The sequence below is a fragment of the Uranotaenia lowii genome, chromosome 1, assembly GCF_029784155.1.
Source record: "Uranotaenia lowii strain MFRU-FL chromosome 1, ASM2978415v1, whole genome shotgun sequence".
Lineage (NCBI taxonomy): Eukaryota > Metazoa > Arthropoda > Insecta > Diptera > Culicidae > Uranotaenia > Uranotaenia lowii.
Window position 1 is genome coordinate 114,728,240 of NC_073691.1, and position 27,213 is coordinate 114,755,452.

Consider the following 27,213-nt stretch of genomic DNA (forward strand, 5'->3'; position numbering starts at 1 on the left):
ACCCTTTAGTACCCCTTTTTTCGTAACTCGTATCGTCTGACAGTCTTGATAGGAAATGTGTGAAATTATGTTTAGATTAAGAAAACTAAGTTTGTAGAGCAAAGTACAAGGTGCATGTCCATAAAAGTTGAATCCAAAAAACCTGATTTTGCAGTTATACTAGAACAAATTTATCAAATTTTCATAAAAAACATGAGCGTTTAGCGACTCATTAGAACTATTTATGGGGTCTTCTGGCATGCCAAGGAACAATTTCATCCCCCAAGGTTTTTTTGGGGTTTTATTTTAGAAATAATATCCTTTTGCGCAATTTATCCCTTCGTACCCTGAATATTTCGAAGTTCGGCACATGATACGGTCGGGCAGCTATAATCCTGTGGAATGTATAAGCCCTCTTCCAATTCAACAACGACCCTATAACAACCTCAAACAGCAGCAGCGGCGTGTAGGTACCTTGAACTTGTGCAAACCATCAATGCGGGAAGGAGCGAGCAAGCAGCAATGGCAATGCTATTGTATTGTGTAACAGATCGTGGGTGGGTTTAACAGAAAATCTACTCACCGAGGGCAATTTAGATTGTTGTAACTGTTTCGATGCAGAATACGCCACACTCATTCACTCCTCCATCCTTGAGCTTGAGAGCCGGCAAAAGAATTGAAAGGAAATAGAGCAGAAAACATTTCCACCGGAATAGAATGTAATTGCAAATAGATGACTCCCTCGTCTGGCTTCGATTTAAATATCACATCGGATTGTTGAGCAAATTTGAAGTTTTTGGCAGGGATGAACACGTTTCAAACATCAAACGATCTATGTATGTATGTGCATAAGTAACTTATAAAATAACTGTGAATCACTTCTGAGTTTGAGAATTGATTGCACAGGATGCTTCATCCACATCGCTGTATGAGAGACGTAAATAAGAAGCAATTTAGAAGCAATTTTCTAACATTACTGTAATATTTAACATCGAAGTCCGATTTAATACTTATTTTTTATTTGTGACATGCAGTTGCGTTCAAAAAAGAATGAAATCGAGTGAAGCTGCGCACTCTTTTCCAATTTTGTGCCATTTCTCTCTCGGTTGATTATTTTTCATGAAATTTTCACACAGTCTAGTTCAACTGTCCAACTAACGCTCTACAAAATTTTAAGTCTTTACAACGTCTGGAAACTGTAAAAAACGGAAACTTTGAACTGCTTTACTAAATTTGCTGGATCTTTGTCAATTTTCCTTGAAAAATGTGAAAATGTATCGAAAACGCTCACTGAACAAGATAGTAAGTTGCTATCGAAGTACCGGTATCTGAAATTTTCTTTTACCGTGGATGAATTAAAGAGAATCTTAAGATTGCTTTGATTCAGTAGAATTATTTAATCAAGGAGGCTCCCATAACATATTAGAACTTACAACGCGTAAACCTAAAAATATGAATTTGAACGAATATGAAAAGTAAAAAATGACTTTATGGTTTAATGAGTCATCTATTGATTGAATATTTTAATTTTACCATATGAAATGATTTTTGCTTTGTGCTGCCGTTTCGCAGTGACTTTTTCAAAATTTAAAGTGCCCTTGACAGTAAAATAAAAGAATCTTCTATATTGTGGAACGATTTCATAAATACAATTTATTTTACGTAATAAAAAGCAACACTTAAAAAAATCGAACAACATAAGCGCTGATGTGGTCTAGTGGATAGGCTGGCGCGAGTCTGGTAACCCAGGCGTACTGGGTTCGATTCTTGGTATCGGCAAGAAAAATTTTTCGGTTCGAATCTTAAAAGGGTTGTATTATTAGAAAGAACCATTTCCCAGAAAATTTTTCGCCAGAATTGCCATTTCCCGAAAATTTAATATATTTATCCAACCTAAAATTCAAAAAAATCAAACCTGCCGTCAGAAGCGGTGGCCCTAATACATTGGTCTAGGTCTGCCGGGGCTTCCTAGGTCTGCGTGAAAGCTAGGGGTGATCCCTTAGGAGGAGTCGGATACCAAAACGGTTTTTAAAAGGACCGTGATTAGCATTTAATCAATTAAAGTACCCAAACCATAAACAAAGCACTATATTGGTTCTAAAATAAATTTAGTTGGAAAACTTCAAACCTGTAGTTTCATTTAAAAAATCATTTTGAATAAATAAATTTCGAATCATATGAATTCATAAGAAAAAATAAACAAATAAAAATACCAGAGGAAAAAATCTGGTATTTGTCCCATTCTGGAAAATGTTCCATTCTGGGGAAAAAAGTTCTGGGATATGGTCCATTCTGGGAAATAAATTTCTGGTAAATGGTGCATTCTGGGGATTTTTTTCTGGGAAATGGTTCATTCTGGGGTTTGATTTCGGGTATTTGTCATTCTGGGAAAATTTCATTCTGGGCAGAAGTTTTCGGGTAAAAGGGATACAATCTTCTAGAAGTAGCCGATAGTTAAGATGTGTTTCCATATATATATATATATATAAACTAGCTGATTTACCCGGCCTTGCTCGGGTTTGCATAAAATATAAATCAAAATGAGTCGGTTGATTTCACGAAATTTTGGTAGCTTTGTATGTTTTTTATATTTATTATGAGAAAATTTTACCCATGTTGTGCCATGTATGTAAGGTTTGAAAGTTTTGTTAGTGTTTTTCAAGTTTTGAATGAGAATATTTACTGTGTTTCCCTTTTTCATATTTTTGAAACACTTATACCTAGTTATGAGGTTCGTATTCATAGAAATTAAAAATAATTTATCATGAATACTTTTTTATTTCATCACGAAAAACATTTTATACCCACCCTTTCTTAAAGGAAGCTTGAATAGCTTTGGCCTTCTATTTTTTTAATCTTCAAATGAATAAACTATATTTTTATCTTTCCCACCCCCCATCTAATGAAACCTCTTTTGGGGATGATTTCCTCGGACGCTATATGGCAAATGCTCCCCCGTATGCTATATTCAAGTTTTGTTTGCCCAGAAAATTCTAAGAAGGCTTCCGAAACTTGCCACAGCTCGTGGCCTTCAAGTCTTCCAAGCCAACGGCCATGAGTTCGAATCCCAGTCACGGCATACACAGTAAACTTTTGTGGTTTAGTGGTTTAAGCATTTGTGAGATGCTAGCCATCATATACCCGAAAGATGTACGCTTAGAATTAAGAAAAAGGAATTTCTTCGAGGAAACATTAAGTTTCATTGGGATCCTGTATGTGTTTGTATTTGGTTTTTTAAACTTGTTGAAGACTCATTTTTCATGTTTTCAAATGGATGTGTACTTTTCGTTGTTTTTTCCACACCGTTTTATGATTAGTTTTTCTTAAATGTTCCAAGTTCCACTAATGGTTTTTTGAAGTGATTTAAAATAAATTATCTTGGAACCCAAATCGCCCATTTTATGATGTTATAACAAAGGATTTTTTTTTTTCAATTTTTCCATTCTTGAAAAAAATCTTTTCCAGATAATGCACGTTAAATTTTTGAGTCCTCCATTTAGATTTCTCGACGGCTTTCAAAGCGTTGAAATCACAGCTTTCAACTTATAACTCTGAATTTTATTATTTTCCCTTCCCCTAAGAGAAATTCTAAAAATACGAAAATGGTTGGTTCTAAAAAGCTAGATTTTAAGAGAATAGCTTAATATGTTTTCAGCACTCAATCCAAATTCATAATGAAGATAAAACATTGCATCTATACTTCACACACTATATATTCTTATAGACTCCAAAGCCCTGCAGTAGTGGTGGGGAGTACTTTGAAAACCACTACAATTCAAGTCAATACATACTTTACAGGTTAGTTGTATTTTTCAATCCGAAATGTTAGCTCATTATTGCATCAAAAATTCTCGTATCTTCCGGTACCACGTGCTTTCAGCAGTAGAAGGTACAAAAAACACCCGCCAAAATTCCCCCTTTCAAATTTTCAATGATCAGCAAGCTTTGATTTGCTTTCCAGTATACGTGAACTTTGAATGGTCGGCCCATAATGATGGTGAAAAAAAACCCCGCCAAAGGAAACGAAAATCGGCTGCCAAAATGGGTGCCATGACATTTGGTTCGTGGTAATAAAATAGAACGTTGTATGGGAGGGTCCCTTTTCTTAGGTGGGAGGGGCTCAACACTATTACTAAAACCTTACCATGGTCCAAACACATAACTGTACCAAATACCAAGCTGATCGGTTCAGCGGTGTGGATTTGTATAAGGTGCATACAAACAAACAAACATATATAGTCCAACTCATCTTTATATATTAGAAGATATATATATATATATATATATATATATATATATATATATATATATATATATATATATATATATATATATATATATATATATATATATATATATATATATATATATATATATATATATATATATATATATATATATATATATATATATATATATATATATATATATATATATATATTTGATTAAATATATAATCTAAATATTGCACAGGGAATGCATCTGGGGATAATCTGAAGAAACTATTGCAAGCGGAGTGGATTGCCGACCATTGTAGGTCTCTGAAGGTTGGATGTCTTCTCTCGAGGAACCATCGGCCGTGAAAGCCCTAGAAGTAATTCGAAGGCCAAGCCACACAGACATAGGCTGGACCTTGCTACCGATGGGGAACCATACATACATACATACATACATACATACATACAACACTTAAAAAAGTCGATCATCATCAATTCCAAACTATTATGCGTCGATAATTGCCCAAAATAATTGTCCAGTTAGGTCAGATGATAAACTTGGGATAAAAACATTGACTAAACGTCTGTTATTAATTTTCTGCACTCAGCCCCTCGTCATGCAACATTCTTATCATTTTTCCAAAGCGTCGTCGTTGACGCGAAATGAATATTGAAATCTTATTGAATTTTCTTTTTTTTTTCGTACTCATCTCAATTGCTATCCTTTCACTACATAGATAGGGACTTACGAGCTCCCTCTTTCTCGGTCGCTTTTACTTTTCGCTGAAAAAAAGCTAACAGCGTGACGGTCCCTAATTGAAAAGTAAATTGACAATCTCAAATTGGCGGTAAAAAGGTTGTTTTGGGTGTTTAAATGATTACCATAAACTTGTGCTGGGATTTTAATGACCGTCAGAGAAATGCCTCCGAGAGTACGCGTAGATTGAGGGCGGTGCTGGGTGAATTTTTTATGTGTTTTTGTTTCTGATATTGGTTTAGGATAACCTTGTATTGATTTTAAATTATCAAATATTCGGCACCGGTCTTTTGAATAGAGAAATTTGCAAATCGGTGGAGAAGAATTTATTCCAAGATCTACCTACGTTGTATGTATTTAAAGAATTTCAATTCAAGGGCGAGAAAGCCTCCAACTGCTTATGTAAATTTTATCTCGAATAGCTTTTTTCTTATTTTAAACATTGCATGAATAACGAGAGGAGTGAAAAAAATAGTTTATAGGCGTTAAAAACTTAAATATGAATAACTAAAGCATGGATCGCCTTAAACCTGGACGCATTATTTATTATACCATAGAGCTCCAGAAGTGGAATCAGAGACGTTTTGACAGTACAGTCATGGAATGTTTCCTCTATTAGTACTGAAAATTTCATTACGATTCGCTTTGTTTCAAAATAGTTACACGTTATTGAAGCCGCGAAACGAAAATTAATTTTGGACACCCACGTCCAACAGCCGACGTGGTCAGATTCAAAAATCGCGAAATCGTTGAAAGTGGTCAAATCGATCGTGTGCTGCAGCGTTCTCAAACGTTTCCGTGAGATGCATACTAGCGATCGGCAGATTCATATCAAGCGTCGAAGGAAACTAAGCTTCGGAAACTGCATTTGAAGGTGTTGAGAACGATCATCGGTCCGCACTTCTCAAATCAGACAGTGCGCTGTGTAAATCGCACCGTTATCTTCTACGATTTGTAGAGCACCACACTTCCTTCCGAGTACAACCGAAGCCGAGTGCCGAGCAAAACCGGTGCCCCAATAGCAACGCTACTGTGTGAGAAGGAGAAATCCCGAAACACACAACTGAAGTGCAGTTTTTTCCTTCTCTTCCACGAAACGATATTGCTTCTTCGTCTTCCTTTTCTTGTTGGGAACGAACCAAACCTACTGAGTTGCTTTAGCGCTGCTCCCTACACTTAATGTGATGATTTTTTTTTCTCTTGCTCTCACCCTGGTGAAGCCTTCTCTGCTCCTAGATTGGGTGTGCGCCTGGCGTCTTAACAGAGCAGGATAATGTGTTTCAGAATGAAAAGTTCACTGAGTGGCACTTTTCAAGCCGCTCGGGGAGGAATGGACAACCATGCCCAGGGCAGTCGGACTATGACATCGCCAAGAAATTCAATTCCGACCGGAGCACCGTCAGAAGGATTCGTTCGCGCGAAGCAATACGATCTTATCGGGCCTTAAGCAACTAAACCGGACATTGAAGAAGAATGTATGACTATGATGAGTGGTATTCGACGAAAAGTTCGAAATTTCATCAAAACTACTTCGCAATATTTTTATTATTATTTTTCCTTTAAATTGCAATAAAAACCTACATTGAGTTTATCACATTTTTATTTCGTTTACATAGCTCCGAGATAGACGCGTTTTAATGCGTCCAGATTTAAGATGATCCATGCTTTAATAAATGTATTTTTCTGTAATTTAAATTGTTTAACCCTCTAGTCCAGGATTTTTCAGATCATTTGCTTTGCGGAAAAATTTTCAAAACCAAAAATTTTGGCGGAGCACCTTTATTTTTGAAAGAATGAAAACCCGAGTTTTGAAAGATTAAAAGTATTTATCATTTAAATAAGATGAGTCTTGTCATCGTAGTCAGTAACGAGTAATGAAAATAAAAAATTAATGATTTCAATAAAACAAATACGCTTTCTTCGATTTTGCAAGCTGTAACATGTTTGGTTCAATCTGTGTCAGTTGTAGACTGACGTCTGGTTCCGCGTTTGGTCGGGATCGGTATTTTGTCTTCGTTGCGAGATATGTGGAAAATCCAGACTCACATAAATAAATTGAGGAAAGTTTTGCTCTATCGGACAAAATTTGAAATTCATTTTTTTTTGAGTTCTTCATTCCTGTTTTGAGGCATAATCAAAAATTGGTATTTTGTTTAGTGTTCTGAGTAGGCTTTGTTCGGGTGTGGACGTGTTTTTCTGACATTTTGTTGCTAGCGTTGTTTTTCGGTTGGCATCATTATTTAGTTGCTGGAGAGGTTTAAAAACTTAATGGATGTGGAATTTTAAAGAAAATGAAGATTTTTTTCATCGTACTAGGCTAAATTTATCCAAAATCAGGAATCATTTACCTACCGAAAATACCTATACTTCAATCCGCAACTCAAACAATATTTTAATCGAAGAAATCTAAACTCTTAAGGAGAAATTGTAAAGCAGACACTGCTTAAACCTTTTCTTAAGGAAAAGCACATGTATCAAACCAGTCTACGTTACGGTTGACGAAATAAATAAATAAATAAATTTGTATTCGTTGCGAGAATAATAAAAAAAAATAAAACCTTGATTTCTAAATAAAAAATCGACCTAACCAAATTAAAGCATGAAAATACCGACACGTTTGAAATTGTCTAATAATCTTAACTAGAAACCTGACACAAGTAGATTGGTGTTATACCATTGGTTGGTGTAAATCATTGAAAATGTCGTCTTGCTTCTGTATATTTTATTGCAGATACGTTGCCATAATGAGTCCCTTAAGACCCCGAATGGGAAAAAGAACCACTCTCTGTATAGCTGCGGCAATTTGGGTTGTAGGAATCATTATCTCGAGCCCGATGCTGCTATTTTTCACCACCTATGACTTGGAGGACAGAGTGGTGTGCTACGCGGAGTGGCCTGATGGACCCACGAATCATTCACTTCAGGAATATGTGTACGTACCTACCTACCAAATTACTCCGAATGCTTTGGCATTCTACCCCATTCGATCCATCCATCCATAACAACCCCACGTCTGTGATTGATATGCTCCTCGGGGTAAATTTAATCGTTTTTTTTTCTAATAAGAAATTTGCTGTTCTTTTTCTATCTTCCACTATCCACCCCCTTTCAGATATAACGTAATTTTCATGTTTTTGACATATTTCTTACCGATTGGATCAATGTCGTTCACGTATGCGAGGGTTGGCTTGGAGCTGTGGGGATCAAAAAGCATCGGAGAGTGTACGCAGCGACAACTGGAGAACATCAAAAGCAAACGGAGGGTGAGTTATTTTATTAGTATAGTGTGTAACATGAGGAGTGAAACTTTTCTTCACATCCTGTGTCGACCAATAAATTATTTGCCGAAACATCCATTTATCAGAAATGCCGACGTTGTTTCGGCTTTCAGTGTAGGATAGCCATACTTATACTCATATGTTTGCCGGAAGGCTTGTCGTAAATTGAATTTTTGCATGTTTCCCAACTTTCGTCGGCTGGAAACGGCACAACCTTAAAGACAACACTCCTATCCGCAAAATAATATCTCGAATACTCATTTATCAAATGATTTTCCTTGTACTTTTTGGCATAGCTTTTGATTTGGTTTTTTGTTTCTAGGTGCTGTATTCTAGGTGCTAAAATCAGTCGTTCGAAAATCTAGATAAGAACATCCTCGGAGCTATCTTCGTAAAACTCCACCCTTAAATTTCTGGTCTGTCATTTCCTTTCATTATTGACGCCTTCGGGGGTGATGAAGATAATAAAATTGATTGGAAAAATATTGCTTGCAATCATAAATACTTTATGGGCTTTCGCGTACTTGCCAGACGGCTTGGTAGTAGAAGCTCATTTCTTCAAGCAAGCATGGATAGAACGACATCTGTTAGAATCTTCCTTCTTCCTACCTTTAAAAAAGATTGATAACTCAGAGGCTACTTAAAATCAGATCGATATTGGGCATACCTACCTCTAAGAAGACGCCGTTGTTATTTGTGTATGCGTTAAAAAATCACAAAATTTCAAAATGTTACCTACATACCCTTGAAAAACAATGAAAACAAAATATTTGAAAAAAGTTTCCAACAAATAATCAACTACAACAAACTTCAATAACACGTGTAAGCCGATAAAGTTATGCGTTTTACCGACGCACGTGTTCAATTTACCCTCCACTTTTCTACATCCAGCACTCCCATTTGCCCGAAAGAATGAAGTTTCCACACGCATTATCAGCTTCATGAAATTTCATGAACTTATGAGAAAACTTTCCGGTACAAGTAGAGTTACGAGTGAATATTGATTGATGAGTTATTGGATGGCCAATAGCAATACAGATATCTACCTATCTAGGATTTAAAGATGTTTATCGAATGAATGGAGGGAAAATGAAGCATTGAGTGTGTTTCGTCGATGAAAAATATTTCAACATATCAAAAGTAGGTACAAAAATTACAAAAATTACAAAAATTACAAAAATTACAAAAATTACAAAAATTACAAAAATTACAAAAATTACAAAAATTACAAAAATTACAAAAATTACAAAAATTACAAAAATTACAAAAATTACAAAAATTACAGAAATTACAAAAATTACAAAAATAACAAAAATTAAAAAAATTACAAAAATTACAAAAATTACAAAAATTAAAAAAATTACAAAAATTACCAAAATTACAAAAATTAAAAAAATTACAAAAATTACAAAAATTACCAAAATTACAAAAATTACAAAAATTACAAAAATTACAAAAATAAAAAAATTACAAAAATTACAAAAATTAAAAAAATTACAAAAATTATAAAAATTACAAAAATTATAAAAATTACAAAAATTACAAAAATTACAAAAATTACAAAAATTACAAAAATTACAAAAATTACAAAAATTACAAAAATAACAAAAATTACAAAAATTACAAAAATTACAAAAATTACAAAAATTACAAAAATTACAAAAATTACAAAAATTACAAAAATTACAAAAATTACAAAAATTACAAAAATTACAAAAATTACAAAAATTACAAAAATTACAAAAATTACAAAAATTACAAAAATTACAAAAATTACAAAAATTACAAAAATTACAAAAATTACAAAAATTACAAAAATTACAAAAATTACAAAAATTACAAAAATTACAAAAATTACAAAAATTACAAAAATTACAAAAATTACAAAAATTACAAAAATTACAAAAATTACAAAAATTACAAAAATTACAAAAATTACAAAAATTACAAAAATTACAAAAATTACAAAAATTACAAAAATTACAAAAATTACAAAAATTACAAAAATTACAAAAATTACAAAAATTACAAAAATTACAAAAATTACAAAAATTACAAAAATTACAAAAATTACAAAAATTACAAAAATTACAAAAATTACAAAAATTACAAAAATTACAAAAATTACAAAAATTACAAAAATTACAAAAATTACAAAAATTACAAAAATTACAAAAATTACAAAAATTACAAAAATTACAAAAATTACAAAAATTACAAAAATTACAAAAATTACAAAAATTACAAAAATTACAAAAATTACAAAAATTACAAAAATTACAAAAATTACAAAAATTACAAAAATTACAAAAATTACTAAAATTACAAAAATTACAAAAATTACAAAAATTACAAAAATTACAAAAAATAACAAAAATTACAAAAATTACAAAAATTACAAAAAATTACAAAAATTGCAAAATTTACAAAAAATAAAAAATTACAAAAAATACAAAAATTACACACAATAATAATAATAACAAACATTACAAACATGAAAAAATTACAAAATTTCCAAAAAAAAGAATACAAAAATTACAAAATATTGAAAAATTACAAAATTTGCATTTGTTGTTTGAAGTGAAAACAACATCGAACGTGTTTTTCTCAGTGCCGTGGAGTTATTAGTCTTGGCAAAATATTTTCTTCTATAAAGCACCGAGGATGTCGTCATAATTGAGTTTCATTTTTTTCTGGTTGGTTGTGAATTGCCTTCAGACAAATTAACGACACAGGACGAATGTAATTCGCCCAAACACCCGAAAACAATTACCCAGAATGATTTTTCCCAGAATGATTTTTCCCAGAATGACAAGAATGACCCCAACGATGGAAGATTTCCTAGAATGTCACAAAATCTAGATTTTTTCCTGTATTTAGTTTATTTTCATTCCCTCTAATTTATTCTTACTTACGTTTTACTTTTTTTTACGATTGTTGAAGTTTACAACCAAATATATTTAGTAACAAGCGTTGTATTTTGTTGAAGGTTTGGGCAATATTATTTTATGTTAACCAGTGTGCCTACATGAAATAAATCATAGAATAATCTTAAAATTAATGCTTAATTTACTTAAAATGTTTGAAAACTTCATAAATAATGTGATTTAGTGATGAAATCGATCTATTTATTCCCAAAAATAAGGGGAATGAAATCTCAAAGGCCCATATAAGTAGATAAGGTTTAAAACACTGCTCACATCAATTTTATTCGAAGTTTCCGTTCCGTTGGTTTGTCAATTCTAAACCCTTTTACCCTCCCTTTTTTTGAAAATAAAATCATTAAAAAAAAATCTGCAGTTGCTTAAATTGGACCAATCAACAGAACAGAGTTTCTTTATTGAATGTTCATGCCAATTTCTGTCTTAGACTTGAATTTCATATTGAAATATTTTCAACTGATTTAACCTGAATTTAGCATATCATTTTCAATATGATCATTCTCAAATTATCATAAAAACGATCTCATAATTGAGTTGCTAATATCATTGAGTGATTCTTTCAACATGAATATTTTTATGCTTTTAATCTTATCTTTTTCCAGATTCAATTCATTGAGATTTTCAAGTCTTGTGTTGTTTCTTCAGTTACTGAAGTTCAGTTGCATGGTTTTTTCTGAATTTTGAGAGTTCAGAATCTTTGTTTAAGGTACTAAACTCATTTGGATTCCTTATCTTTCTTTTTCAATGATAACTGATCTATTCTGAATTTTTTTTCAATCGTTTGATCGATTGAATCTTTAGTCACATTTAGAATAAAAATTTCATAACAACTTTTTTTATCTGACGAGAATCATATTCATACAGATCTTATGAAAAGGATTTTTGTGTGTCAGAGATATAAAATTGAAATTCACATGTGGTACAACTTATGCATTGGCTATGATTGAAGCTTTTAATCTCTTTTTTTTTCAATTGAATTCTTATTTTGTTTCTCAAAACTTGATTTGAAATCAAGATTGAGGTTTGAGACACTGAATTGTGGTTCTGAATATAACCTGATTTTAAGTTTTAAATTCTTAAACTCGTATATCCGTATTTCTATGGAATTTGAATTTTATTATTTTGATTTTTTTTAATATTGTTTTCTGTGTTTCAAATCTTCATTATACTTCCCAATCGTCATTAGATAAATATTTCTTGATGAAGCACAAACCAGACGATCAGTGATGAAATGAAATCATTTAAAACATCTATCCGGTGAATCAAATTATTGAAATTTCAATTAAGACTAACATTTCACCTGAAGACTGCAACTCAATTGGACTTAAAAGAAAAAAGTTATGGCTGTTCAAAGATTGTATTTGGGTTACAAATTGTCGTTGAACACACAACGAGTACATTTTATTCATTGCGTTTTACAGGACAATTTGCCACCAAAATACGATCTTTGAACAGCCATAACTTTATTGTTTTAAGTCCAATTGAGTTGCAGTCTTCAGGTGAAATGTTAGTTTTAATTGAAATTTCAATAAAATCTACATAACTAACCAATCGATTGGTAAAGAAAAAAATGTATGATGAAAAACCAGTTTTTTTATGCTTTTTTAGAACACATTAGAAAAAATTACAAAAATTCCAAAATTTACAAAAAATAAAAAATTACAAAAAATACAAAAATTACACACAATAATAATAATAACAAACATTACAAACATGAAAAAATTACAAAATTTCCAAAAAAAAAAAAATTACAAAATATTGAAAAATTACAAAATTTGCATTTGTTGTTTGAAGTGAAAACAACATCGAACGTGTTTTTCTCAGTGCCGTGGAGTTATTAGTCTTGGCAAAATATTTTCTTCTATAAAGCACCGAGGATGTCGTCATAATTGAGTTTCATTTTTTTCTGGTTGGTTGTGAATTGCCTTCAGACAAATTAACGACACAGGACGAATGTAATTCGCCCAAACACCCGAAAACAATTACCCAGAATGATTTTTCCCAGAATGACAAGAATGACCCCAACGATGGAAGATTTCCTAGAATGTCACAAAATCTAGATTTTTTCCTGTATTTAGTTTATTTTCATTCCCTCTAATTTATTCTTACTTACGTTTTACTTTTTTTTACGATTGTTGAAATTTACAACCAAATATATTTAGTAACAAGCGTTGTATTTTGTTGAAGGTTTGGGCAATATTATTTTATGTTAACCAGTGTGCCTACATGAAATAAATCATAGAATAATCTTAAAATTAATGCTTAATTTACTTAAAATGTTTGAAAACTTCATAAATAATGTGATTTAGTGATGAAATCGATCTATTTATTCCCAAAAATAAGGGGAATGAAATCTCAAAGGCCCATATAAGTAGATAAGGTTTAAAACACTGCTCACATCAATTTTATTCGAAGTTTTTTTGTGCGATCATGTGAATTTAATTTAGAAAAAAATTTATACTAGGAAATATTTATTCGTTAAAGCGTTGAAATGTGTTTCTGAATCTTTTTAATCTTTAATTGCAAAGGAAAGGAAACATAAATGATTATTTCAAAGCCATCGATCTTTTCAAAGTTTGTTAATCGACATTAGAGTGCCTAAATCAGCCGACTAATGAAAATCTTATAAGTTGCAAGCTAAAATAGATCCTAGGCCTAGCATAAAGTCCAGTGCCAAATTTGAGGATTGGCCCACGGAAATAAATAGATGGCACAATGAGCCTAAAATTTGTATGGAATTATGAGAGATTGGGTTTGGTAGGAACATGAAAATCAAGTTTTGCACCTATTTCTGAAGTCCCTATCGGCTGATTTGTTTTAATTATAGTCATTCACAAAACTTTCGTTATGACAAATAATTTATCTCAAGATCCCATTTCGACAATGGTTCAGTTAAAAAGGTTTTTGAGTATCAAAAATTAGCTTCTGATGGGTCAATTACAAAAATACCTGAATAGTCGTTAATCGACGCTAATTTTGAACGTTATAGCTGTTTTATGATAACTCTAATCGAAATGCGTTCATCAGATGAAATTTTGTCATAATTAAAGCTTTAAAATACTCAAATTAAAAGAAAAATTGGTTGGACGAAATACTGATTTTTTTGTAAATGCCGAAATAAATCCACATAATTTCATACAAACTTCAGGTGCGTTGCGCAACCCCTTTCATTAGAATAATATGGCCTAAATTTTGCATGAGACTTTGTGCTAGTACATATTTTTATTTATTGAACTTTGTAATTCAGTTAAAAGTCTCTTTTGTGAGATTTTATGTGAACGCGGGGTTCGATTTGGATTTTCTGGTGACATTCATTGAGGTGGAAGTTTCAGTATGGGCAGTTTTTTATTAGAATAATTTAATTAATTTTATTAATTAATTTTCTATTAAAGTCTTATGATTTTTTTATATAAACAGTTAATCTATTAAGTTTACCATGTGCAAAGATTTTTTGAATCTCATAACATTTATTTCATGGAACTTATTTTGTTTGAACATAATTCCAGAAAGAAATAGAAGCTACTAGCGGTGTTTTTCATTCTAACAAAGATTTATGAAGAACTTGATCTTTTGCTAAATTTTTATTCAAATCACAGATTACTACAATGATTCACAAATATTCTTTTACTAAATCGATGAGGATTTCATTTGTTTGATAGTTTGTTTATTCTCGAATCAAGTGTTTTTAAGCGCGATTTTATATGTTTTATTAGAAATGTTTAAAAACAACTGAGTTAATGCAAAAAAAAAATTAGTTTCTCTAAAAATTTGATAATGGAATTCTTTTATTTGAGCGCATTATTGTGTTGAACTTGTATTGAAGAAATGCTTTAATAGTGTTGAAGTAAAAAGTCTTGAACGTTTTCGAAAAAAAGTAAATAAATTTTCGTGACGTCATATCGCATTCTTTATCCGGGTGCAACTCACAACCTTCTAAACCGATTTTCAATCTAAAAATTGCATTAAATTCTGCTCAGAAAGGTTGAAGAGACCTCCAATTTTCGACAAAATAAGCAATTTCAGTAAATCATAAATTGAAAATTAGTAAAATTATCGTGACGTCACAACGCTTTAAAATAGATACTTTTATTAATGATTCTAGAGCGTAAACTTGCAGTGACTGTTATTTATCTTATATCATGCTTGAAAGATGACTTTTCTACCATCATTTTACAATAATTTTTTTTGCATAGCAAGATTTTTGACAAAGTTGTGTTATAAATAAAGAATGATTGCAAAAATCAATTAAATTTCACACTAACATTTTTAAATTTGAACGATAACTTACTCAATTCTTAAAAAAGGTAACTGAAAATCTTTAAATGGAAAATGACACTCAAGAAATAACCTTTCTAACGCTATGCCCTTGGAATGGGTCATATTCTGTTTTCTGGGGGGAAATTTCTGGAGAATAGTTCATTCTAGCTAAAAATTTTTTGGAAAATGGTTCGTCTGAGGGAAAAAATACTGTGAAAATGTTCTTTCTGTCGTTTGAAATTCTTAGAGATTGTCATTCTGGGCAAACGTTTTCGGGGAAATGCATTATTCCTTATTCCATATCTATGCTACCCATCTAATGCGTATCGAATTTCTCTGCCTCTATTTTGTTTATTTTTCGACATCGCTAGGTGGTGAAAATGATGATGGTTGTGGTCATTATTTTCGCAGTATGTTGGCTGCCATTCCAGATATACTTTATCGTTACATCATACTATCCGGAATTGACCAACAAATCTTACATCCAGGAGGTGTATCTTGGCATCTACTGGCTGGCGATGAGTAACTCGATGTACAATCCTATTATCTACTGCTGGATGAACTCACGGTCAGTATAAGAACGGACATTTGCAAGGTGGTACATAAATCGTTGTTATCGATAAGGCTTTCAGCAGAGCTTATTCGAAAACATGCGTATCTCTGTCAGATATTTATAACAAAAATATACCTGGATGTGATACTAGAGTTATGCATCGATATGACACGTGTGAACCTACACATTTCATCATCCAAGGCAAATGATTCTGACTTTATGCTTTCCTTTCGTGTGTTTCTTTTTTGTTTATTTTATGCTTCCAGATTTCGGCGTGGCTTTCAGCAATTTTTTAGGTGGTGTCCATTCATCCGGATCAGTCCGGACATGTTGACACGTAGAGGTGCAGTTACTTCTCGGTATTCATGTTCCGGATCGCCGGATCACAATCGCATCATTCGGAATGGTACGACAATCCATTGAGAGCCAAACCATTATCAAATGATTGAACATTTATTTTCGATATAAATTCCTTCAGATACCGAGCGGTCCTTTCTGTACACATGTCACGGATCTCCAAAGCTGAAGCGAAGGTCCCAAGGTTTGTTTACTATGCTGTTATATGAGATGTGATCAAACGTTTCTTTTTCTAAACCTATAAAGAAGATCAACAATAAAATTGCTTAAGTGGAAGGCATCCAATTTTGATGATTTATTCTTCCTACCAAATATCTACTGTTTTTTTTTTTAACGGAAAAGTGTTATTACCTGTGGGATAAAGAACGGATACGGAAGTGCGATTCAATCTTTATTTTCTGATGTCTTGCTTAACCTCCCTAATGAATAAGTTCATTGATCACGATTTTTGATTTATAAAGTCTTGGCATAGAGAGATGATTTATGTATTGAAAGGCACCACCCACTTCCAAAACGAGAGGCGCCCCATAAAAATCATCAAAAAATATAACTTATGGTAGAACGAAGTCTACCGAGGTTAAGATCAGTTTGAGATAAATTTATGACGCCATTCAACTATTAAATCCAGAAAATATAAGTTGCAATAGTATTTTCGTTTTGTGCTTATAAACTTTTGCACATATAAAGCCATTAACGCTTAAATTCGAAAAGCATAATGATATTGCATACATTTAATGGTAAAAAATATGGAAATTTTCAAACAAATTTCAACTACATAAAAAACCAATAAAATATGAGTTGTAAGGAACTTTCTTAGCAAATTTAATACTTCTGTTGTTTTTTTCCTTTAAAATTCATCGTTTAGAGTTTAGATAGGTTCTTCCTCACTTTTTCTGTACACATTTACTTTAAAAGTTCTAAGCAAATACATTCATACCTCGTTATACGGCTTATAAAGTTTTCAAGAAACATGGCCATACAATGTAGCGCCGTTTAACGAATCATAGATTTTTATACAAACCCATAAAAATTCATATAAGTCGGTTCCTAATTGGTAAACTTATTACCAAGCTTTAACAGATGATATCGTTTTATGGCAGTTAAATCTAAAATAAAAACATATCAAGTGCACTATTAAATATATAATTAAATACATAATAACAGACTTTAAAGATAACCAAAAAACTTTAAAATTTAAAAAATGCTTTTAAACAGAACATAAGAAATTTCGTTCGATCTCTTTCAAGGAGAATGTTGATAAAATCCGCTTAGATTGGAACTTAGAATTTTCCGAAGACCATACCTCTTCAAGGAATGAATCAAAACCTATGATTATGTCAAAATTAAATATTTATAACCTACTTAATGGATTCCAAATAAAACCGATGCAAATATGATATAAATTGATCATTTCAAGTCGATTTCATATGATTCTGAAATATAGTAGAAAATAAAAAGAAATAGAAAAAAAATCCTGTTTTAGCCCCTACATTAAGCGGTGAAGGAGTTTTTCACTCATTTTTAACCCAAAATTTGGACAAAAATAATGCAACACGAATTCGAAAAAAAATAAGAAGAGGATGAGGCAAAACACTTCAGATTTCAATCCTTTTTTCGAAACATGTCAGTCAGGATATTCTGTACAGAACAGGTAAAATAAAGAAAAGAATCTCTTCATTTACATTACATAGATACAAACGTCTTACACAATGATAATGTTGATTATTACGTTAACTTTTCAAGAAATGGTTACCGCGCTAAAATAGCAGCTAATTTTTCCAAAACTGGCTCACAGTGCTAAGAGAGAACAGAGAAGCTTTATGATAAACATTTCAGAATTTTACCCGGGCAGTCTCCGGGTAAATACCGGGTATTATAATAACTTTTCACTTTTCAATCATTATTATCGAAATTTCCGTCGGTTTGTCAATTCTAAACCCTTTTTCCCTCCGTTTTTTTAAAAATAAAATCTTTAAAAAAATCTGTAGTTGCTTAAATTGGACCAATCAATAGAACAGAGTTTCTTTATTGAATTTTCATGCCAATTTCTGTCTTAGACTTGAATTTCATATTGAAACATTTTCAACTGATTCAACCTGAATTTAGCATATCATTTTCAATATGATCATTCTCAAATTATCATTAAAACGATCTCATAGTTGAGTTGCTAATATCATTGAGTGATTCTTTCAACACGAATATTTTTATGCTTCAGTTACTGGAGTTCAGTTTCATGGTTTTTCTGAATTTTGAGAGTTCAGAATCCTTGTTTAAGGTACTAAACTCATTTGGATTCCGTATCTGACTTTTTCAAAGATAACTGATCTATTCTGATTTTTTTTTCAATCGATTGATCGATTGAATCTTTTGTCACATTTAGAATAACAATTTGATAACAACTTTGTTTCAACTGACGAGAATCATATTCATAATTTGTAGATTTAAATGCATTTGATTTTCAAATATTTGTACATAAGTTAAGTTATACTAAACGACAATAAACTGTTAAAAAAAGAGGGTTTTTTGTGTCTCAGAGATATAAAATTGAAATTCACATGTGGTGCAACTTCCCAGCAAACGTTTTTGTAGGTATATTTCTCAACAACTTTGTTATACGTCTTATATACATTATAGAATAATCGTATGAAACTCGAAAAAACAGCATTTACCCACATACTGAAAGAATGCAAGGGAGAAAAAATTTATTCCTCTCAATGCGTGCGAACCGTTGCCAGCGACAATATTTACTGCCTCTGTTTTTGGGCAATTCTTGCCAATACACTATCTTATTTTTAGCAATCTGGTTGCACTGATGGTCGCTGAGAAAACAACAAAGCTGTTCTCTCAAAGCAGAGGAACGAAATCGTCTTCAAAATATGCAAACATGGCGGACTTATTATCATATCCGATTGAAACCATTTAATCCGACTTCGACTAACGATTTTTACGACCTTTTACTCGCGTTAGTTTTTATTACGATTCGCAGTAACGTTTTTAATGACTTGAGTTATCATCTTAATGTGATTTTGTGTTTGCTGGATTATGTTTTGGCTACGATTATAGCTTTGAATCTCTTTTTTCAATTAAATTCATACTTTGTTTCTAAAAATTTGATTTGAAATCATGATTGAGGTTTGAGACACTGAATATAACCTGATTTTAAGTTTTAATTCTTAAACTCTTATCTCCTTATTTCAATGGAATTTGAATTTAATTATTTTGATTTTTTTCAAATATTGTTTTCTGTGTTTCAAATCTTCATTATACTTCGCAATCGTCATTAGGTAAATATTTCTTGATGAAGCACAAACCAGACGATCAGTGATGAAATGAAATCATTTAAAACATCTATCGGGTCATTTTTCTAAATAAGAGATTTTTGTGATAAGGGTAGGTATAAAAAATGAGAATTAAATTTTGCATTTTGCAGCTAAAATCAGAGCTTTAATTTTTTTTTAATTCTAAACTCTTCCGTAATGTTTGCAAGTGATAAACTAACAATTTGTATTTGAAGATACCAGAAACTATCTTCTACGCAGAAAACATGGCTATTTGAAGACAGTGTACTAAACTCATATCCAGTTCTTTTACACGTTTAAAATGTTTTGTATTCTCTGCATATGAAAAAAAATCGAATCATGAGGCCATTTCCATAGCTTTACGATTTATGACATGAAATGACAACCCCATTCGTGATCTAAACTGACAAATGGTTTAGAACTGCATAAAATTGGATCCAGAATTGCTCAGTTCGGGACCAATCCTTAAGCCAGTTCTAAAAAAGGTTGAGTTGAAAGTGGTATAACAGACCACCAGCGCGGTTGCTTTGGTCGGAATTTGGGTCTAAACCGGCTGTTTGGATCACGGATACAGATGCTTTTAAGATACATAAACAGCAGATGAGTTATTAAGGATCTGATTTTTTTTTGGATTTTTTTTTTCTTGTTAAATGTTACTGTGATTAAAATAATCGTATTTTACGGTACCGTTAATTTGAGGAAAATGAGGAAAATTTCCAGAGATGCTGAGTTAGGATGTTTTGAAATTGTTCCAAAAAAGATACGATGCGGTACATATCGCTTTAGTTTATAGTGAATAGTTTTAAATGAAATCAGTTCTCCATCACAATGGAAGAAAATGTAAAACAATTAATATTAAGGTTATTCGTTGCATGCAGTTTTCAGATAAACTTAACAAAATGCATACCGTCGTAGGAGCATAATGTAGTCAACAAGTGAAACATTGCAAGCGAAAATGTTTGTTCACATGTACCTCGAACAAATAATTTAGTCTAACATTAGATACCTGTGCTGAGCAGGAAAATTGTACTTTTTTCTTTCTCGTCTATACTGTTTTATTTATTTTTTCCAACATTACTTATGATGCATCGTTTTGCCATTTCGACAGGATCTGTCCACATTCCGTTACATCTATCAACATGCCAACCTCACCAGGCAACCGGCTCGACTTCCATTTCGCAAAAACATTTATCGAGGAATGAAAATTTTCCAGTTCGAGCAAATACCATGACATCTAGCTGCAATGACTATCGGTATCCGGATTCCTACTATCGCCACCATCATCTTCATCATCATCACCACCACCACCAGAACCAGCAGCGGTGGAGCGATAGAAATAGCACCATGGCACTCGTCGGCACTGGCCCTGGCCCTGGTCCTGATTATGGCCCTGATTCAGGTGGTGATACGTTCGGTATCGGTGGAAGCCCGGGGACATCCGCCGCCGTACAAACTGCTCTAGTAAGCAATCTCAATAGCTCGGACAACAACAGCACCCTTGACTCCGTCAATGATACTTCAAATAAAGGCGGCAATGCCAATGGATTGCTGTCTTGATTTGTTAGATGAATGAATGAAAATAAACATTTTTGATATTTCTCACGTGTTGAAGTGTAAAACCACATGGAAGTCAGTCGCTTTATTCATAGAGAATTTCACTGTATCAGCTGATTGTGTTTGATGAATCGCTACTAATCATATTTTCGTTAAAAAAATGACGGAAATAAACAAAACGTTTTTGGACTCTCTCTTTGGCGTGAGGTAATCTAAAAAATTTTCAGCTCGTTTTTAATGGTGGATCTTTGCGGAACCTTTTTCTCATTTCATACAGAAAAAAATTGCTTTTAGTCTTAAATTTATTAATTTAAGATTTTTTTTAAATTTTAATAAACCTAAGAAAAAAATTTAATTGAAATCGCGTGCGTAAGTATTCGGTAGGTACATGTTTGGAGCAATTGGACCGAATTTAAAAACAAATGCGCTTTCGGGAGGGAAAAAAAGTAGCTATTACCTACTTCAGTGTAAACAAAAATCCGAAAACATCTAAACACGGGATGTTGGCTTCGTTGGAGACTTCGCTCGGACGAATAACATAAAGTGTAAACTATCGCACTGGCACCAGCAAAAATCCTGTTGGTATGAAGAATGTGATTGGAAAACGACATCAGCAGGTTAAAATTGCCTAATTAATTCTAAGCAGCTTTGATTTTCTTACAGCGAAACAAATCGAGTACATCGCAACGATAAGTGGGGAGATAATTGCGATTGAAATTCTATTCTAAATTCTCTAGTCATAGTGTTGACTTAGGGGAGATGAGGGCATAACGAGCACCCGAGGCATAATGAGAACTACGCTTTTCTACGAAAGTGCGTATTTTCTTAAATAAATTTTCATGAGGATTTGTTTCGTACTTCCTATAGTATTAATTTTTCACAAAAAAAGGAATCTCCTTATCATCTTTACAGAGATATTTAAAAAAAACTAGCTTGGTTCTCAAGTTACGAACATATTATAATTTTTGAGCACCACGAAATAAGCTCTTATGATCTTAAAATAACCTTGATCTATAATGTCCGCACTGTAACATGATGTTCACATTGTTTCTCAATTTTTACCATCAAAAAATTTTTGATTTTTCACTTTTATCAATTTTAAAACACGTTTTTACTTAAATTTGTTGACTAGAGGCATATAGAGCACCATATTATCGAGGCATAATGAGCATTTTCTGCCGTAGAATCTAGCAGCGAATTAAAATTGATTTATAGCGCCACACCTTGACTAGTTTTCATCCGACAATTTAGCCTATTGGTAAGGTGTCGGAGAGGTAATCAAAAGACTAGAGTTAGATTTCTGTTCGAGGTGATTTTTTTCCATTCACAATTCATGATCGATTTTTTATTGTTACATTATACGGCTAGTAGCATCATCCTCCGAACAAAGCACTTAATGTATGAATTGTTTGTATTCTACAAACAGACCTAGATTATTTTGTTATTGCTTTGTTTGATGAATCTACGACTTACCTGACTTCATCGAATTGAATTAGCTGCTAGATTCCCCGGCAAAAACGCACATCTTGCTCTGATTAATGGTGCTCATACTGCCTCAGGGGAGGGGGGTTCTCATTATGCCTCCACAGTGGCTGGTTTTCAGCTTTTTCCAAAATTTTTTAAAATGCATTTTTTAACGTTTTCATCTAGTTTTTCACGTTTCAGCCCGTTAGGGAATAGGCTTTTCAAGTGTCTGAACACGAAACAATAATGTAACCTCCATATTATAGCTATTTTCTATGGTTAAATAACCGTTTTCCTTAAGGTGGCCATTATGCCCCCATCTCCCCTAGATATTTAAAATATTTTTTAAATTAATTAGGTTTGGGAGATAAGGGCATAATGGCCACCTTAAGAAGGACGCTTATTTTATCATAGAAAACAGCTATAATATGTGAGTTAGTTACTTCATTGTTTCGCGTTCAGACACTAAAAAAGCCTATTTTCTAACGGTTTTAAACTTGAAAAAGAAGATAAAAATTAATTAAAATGCATTTTTAAATTTTCTGCCAAAAGCTGAAAAATTGTCACTGCACGAGAACCCCCACTGGGCCAGTATAAGCACTATTAATCGGGGCACGATGAAAATTTTCTGCCTTTGAATCTAACAGCAAATTCAACTCAATAAATTCAGCAGAATTATAGAGCTACAGCTTGACTTGTTTAATCTGGCGATTTGGCCTATTTGTTAGGTGTTGGAGAGGTAATCAGAAGATTCGAGTTCAATTCCTGGTCAAGATGAATTTCTTTTTCATTTACCATCCATGATCGATGCATTTTGCACTAAGTCGTAGATCTATCAAACAAAGCAATAACAAAACAATGTATGTATATCTGTTTGTAGAATACGAACAATTCACACACACTCATACATAATGTTTCTGGTGCTTTTTTTAGCTAATGATGCTACTAGCCCAGTGATCGACAACCTTTCGAGTCAAAAGAACCAAAAACATTCATAAAAAAAAACAAAATATAGGAATGATCAATGAACAAAATAAGTTTAAACCCGTATAGAATTCTTTTCTAACTTTTGAACATTAAAAAAAATTGTTTCTGATTGCCATTAAGTACATGGATTCTCTTTTGGATCGTCAACCCTTGTGTGATTTTGTATGTCAGGAAAATTTCAATTCCATTTATTTTATTTACATAGTATACCGTCTCACGACATAACTTGACGAACATAAGTCCTATAATTCACTCGGCCCATGGCAACCGTTCTCCAATTTCTCGGGCACCCCACGTTCGCCAGACCACACTCCACTTGATCTAACCACTTCGCTCGTTGCGCTCCCGCTCGTCTTGTTCCTACCGGATTCGTAGCGAACACCTGTTTTGCAGGACAGTCGTCCGGCATTCTCGCAACATGTCCCTCCCAGCGTATCCGGCCAGCCTTCAAAACCTTCTGGATACTAGGTTCGCCGTAGTTTCGCGCGAGCTCGTGGTTCATCCTTCGCCTCCACACTCCGTTCTCCTGTACGCCGCCAAAGATAGTTCTTAACACTCGTCGCTCGAATACTCCGAGTGTACGCAGGTCCTCCTCGAGCAATATCCATGTCTCGTGCCCGTAGAGAACAACCGGTCTAATGAGCGTCATATATAGGTTACACTTCGTGCGAGGGCTAAGTCTTCTAAACCGCAGTTGCTTGTGGAGTCCATAGTAGGCACGACTTCCGCTGATAATTAGCCTCCGGATTTCACGGCTGGTGTCATTGTCTGCGGTCACCAGTGAACCGAGATAGACAAAGTCTTCGACTATCTCCAGCTCGTCACCGTCGATCGTGACCTTGTTATTACTGGACAAGCGGGTTCGGTCGGTCTCGGATCCGCAGGCCAGCATGTACTTCGTCTTGGACGTATTAATCATCAACCCAATCCTTCCTGCTGCTCGTTTCAGTTTGCTGTAGATGTCTTCCACCGCCGCAGATGATCTGCCGACTATATCAATGTCATTGGCAAAGCAGATAAGTTGACTGGATCTGTTGAAAATCGTGCCCCGCATTTCGCCCACCGCTCGTCGAATACCACTTTCTAGCGCCACGTTGAACATCATGCAGGATAGACCATCACCTTGTCGAAGCCCCCTGCGCATTTCGAATGAACTCGACAATTCACCCGAAATCCGCACACAGCACTGCGTTCCATCCATCGTCGCCTCGATCAGTCTGATCAGCTTCCCGGAAAAGCCGTTCTAGTCCATGATTTTCCATAGCTCGTTACGGTCGATCGTGTCGTATGCGGCTTTGAAGTCGATGAATAATAGATGGTGCGTAGGGACTTGGTGTTTCCGGCATTTTTGGAGGATTTGCCGTAATGTGAATATCTGGTCCGTCGTAGACCGTCCCTTCATGAAGCCGGCCAATTCCATATAAAGCTTAAATGAATACATTGTATGATTTAAAGTGAAAGAGTTGAGCATATTAACATAGGCAAAATAATTATTTTTTCTTCGGCAAAGAATAACTTTAAAATATCATACAAAAGGGAATTAAATTCTCTTAAACTTATGACGTTTTTCAACATGATTCTGCTAATTCTTTCCAAAATCCAGAAGTATTAGGTAAAATTAGGTACATATTTCAGTCTGTCAAGATTAGAGTTTCAAAACTGCAGTTCTAAACGAACATTAAAAACTAAGTTTCAATTCCTGAAGGTCGTACAGTGTCGTAAAATGAAATGTCATTAATTCCGCCAGAGGCGAGCAAATTTTCTGAAACGTTTGTTTACACAAATTTTTGAACACTTTTTGGGATCAATCAATTTTCGGTTACTATATCAAATTTTATTTCTCGATCTAAAAATTTAACTTGAAAAAAATCTTCATGGGGCTTTTGGTGAAACTTGGTTGCAGGCATTACACTTGAAGATTTCAATGTGTTCAAAGGGTGAAAGGTTTACCTTTTGTTTAATCCATACAATTTAATAATAAAAAAAAACTTCTTCGGGGTGTAAAGGTCAATTTAGTTATTAATTACAAGTATTAAATCGGAGATTAAGTTTTCAAATAAACTTTCTTAATAGAAATTTTCATTCATGTTTAATGCTGACTCGAGTTTGAAAAGCTGTCAAACTTTAAATTATAATTTTCAATTCTTAACTGGGCTGGGCAAATGCGGGCATTGTGTATTTAAATTTTAAACTCAAAGCCAGGTAATATCCGGACAAATCCAGCCAAAATCTAGGTGTATTCCATTAAAAGACAAGAGAAAAGCAAAAAAAATAAACACACGAAAAATGATTTTTACCAAGACACATCAGCGGAGTTTAAAGATGTTAAAGATTTTTTTTTTAAGAATTTCGTAAAAATTGTGAATAGTTCGGGAGAAAACAGGGCCTTTTTCCTCCGGGCAACCCGACTGGACCGGGCATTTTCCATTTTTTTTTTTTTTGGAAAGCCCGGTTGAAACCGGCCAATCTGGAATACTTTAGAGGTATTTATATTCAGATACGTTAAATTATCATTTTCAATTCAAATAAATAGGATTTGATTAAGTTGGTTTTTTCCACTCTTTTTATGTTGTTATGCGACAAAGTTTTTAATATTTGGGAAATTTCAACTTCTTAAGGCAAACAAAGTGATTACTAACGCTTAAAATAAAAAAAAAGTTGATTAGGGCTTAGTAGTTTCAAAACATAACAGAGGCTACCTAAGATTCTTTTTGAAAATGATAAACTTTGATTTTACCTGTTAACTACAGCTCAACTTTTGTGTACGATCGATTGAAAAATAAACATGCGTTTGCGTTTAAGAAAAAATAATTTGATTTTATATTTTGTTGTTCGAAAACAACAGATAAAATAAATCTTGATCTCAATGCTGATACTTCAAAACCAGTAAAAAGCAAAGCAAATATAAAATAAGGTTTAAAAAAAAACAATTTTGCCATTTGGTCCTTCTCGCTTGTTCCTACAGCGGATGCAATTTTAAAAATTTCTTCCTGACCTTTGAATATTAGACTGGCCCATAATGAAAAAAATCCTTATATTCCACGCGGCACCCCCTAGGTTGGTGCCTTTAGGTGAAAAAATGACTTTCTGAAGGTTTCAGGTCATTTGGCAGAAGCACGAGCTGGCGCAAAGGACTTGAAATTTGTATGGAGATTTTCGGCAAAATGTATGAAAAATCGACATACTTTCACTCTTTGTGTTCTAAAATATGTTTCCAGTATGCTAGAAAGTTCAGAATTTCAGGAATTCTAGTTCAAACAATGACAATCAAGTTTGTTGAAGATTGTGACGCGATACGAGTTGACTGTGATGAGTTATTTGCAATTGAATGTTATTTGCAATTGAATGTGGTCTTCCCATGAAACTAGTAAGCAGATCAAAGGTAGCTTTATTGTAGCAAGGTACCATTGCTTGGTTGAGGCAATTACAGGCAGCACAATATTAGACCTTACAAATTGAATCCACCCTGTAAATATATTTTTTACCAACACACTCTCCAACGGATAGGGCTGCCATGAGCAAGGGTTTGTCTGTAAAATAAGATTTTTTAACGATCATCCAGACATTTT

At 33.1% G+C, this 27,213-nt stretch overlaps 1 protein-coding gene across 2 annotated transcripts in view; it reads left to right on the forward strand.

The window, feature by feature from the left end:
* Nucleotides 1–21,263, forward strand: part of LOC129739070 (tachykinin-like peptides receptor 99D) — a 132,543-nt gene extending 111,280 nt beyond the window's left edge. For both annotated transcript variants that reach the window (XM_055730444.1, XM_055730445.1), the window contains 6 exons: nt 7,685–7,885; nt 8,066–8,216; nt 15,802–15,998; nt 16,250–16,389; nt 16,462–16,524; nt 20,748–21,263. In XM_055730444.1, the coding sequence (XP_055586419.1) occupies nt 7,685–7,885; nt 8,066–8,216; nt 15,802–15,998; nt 16,250–16,389; nt 16,462–16,524; nt 20,748–21,196 (1,201 nt within the window). In that variant the 3' untranslated portion in view covers nt 21,197–21,263. The remainder of the gene's footprint in view (nt 1–7,684; nt 7,886–8,065; nt 8,217–15,801; nt 15,999–16,249; nt 16,390–16,461; nt 16,525–20,747) is intronic.
* The last annotated feature ends 5,950 nt before the right edge of the window (nt 21,264–27,213 follow it).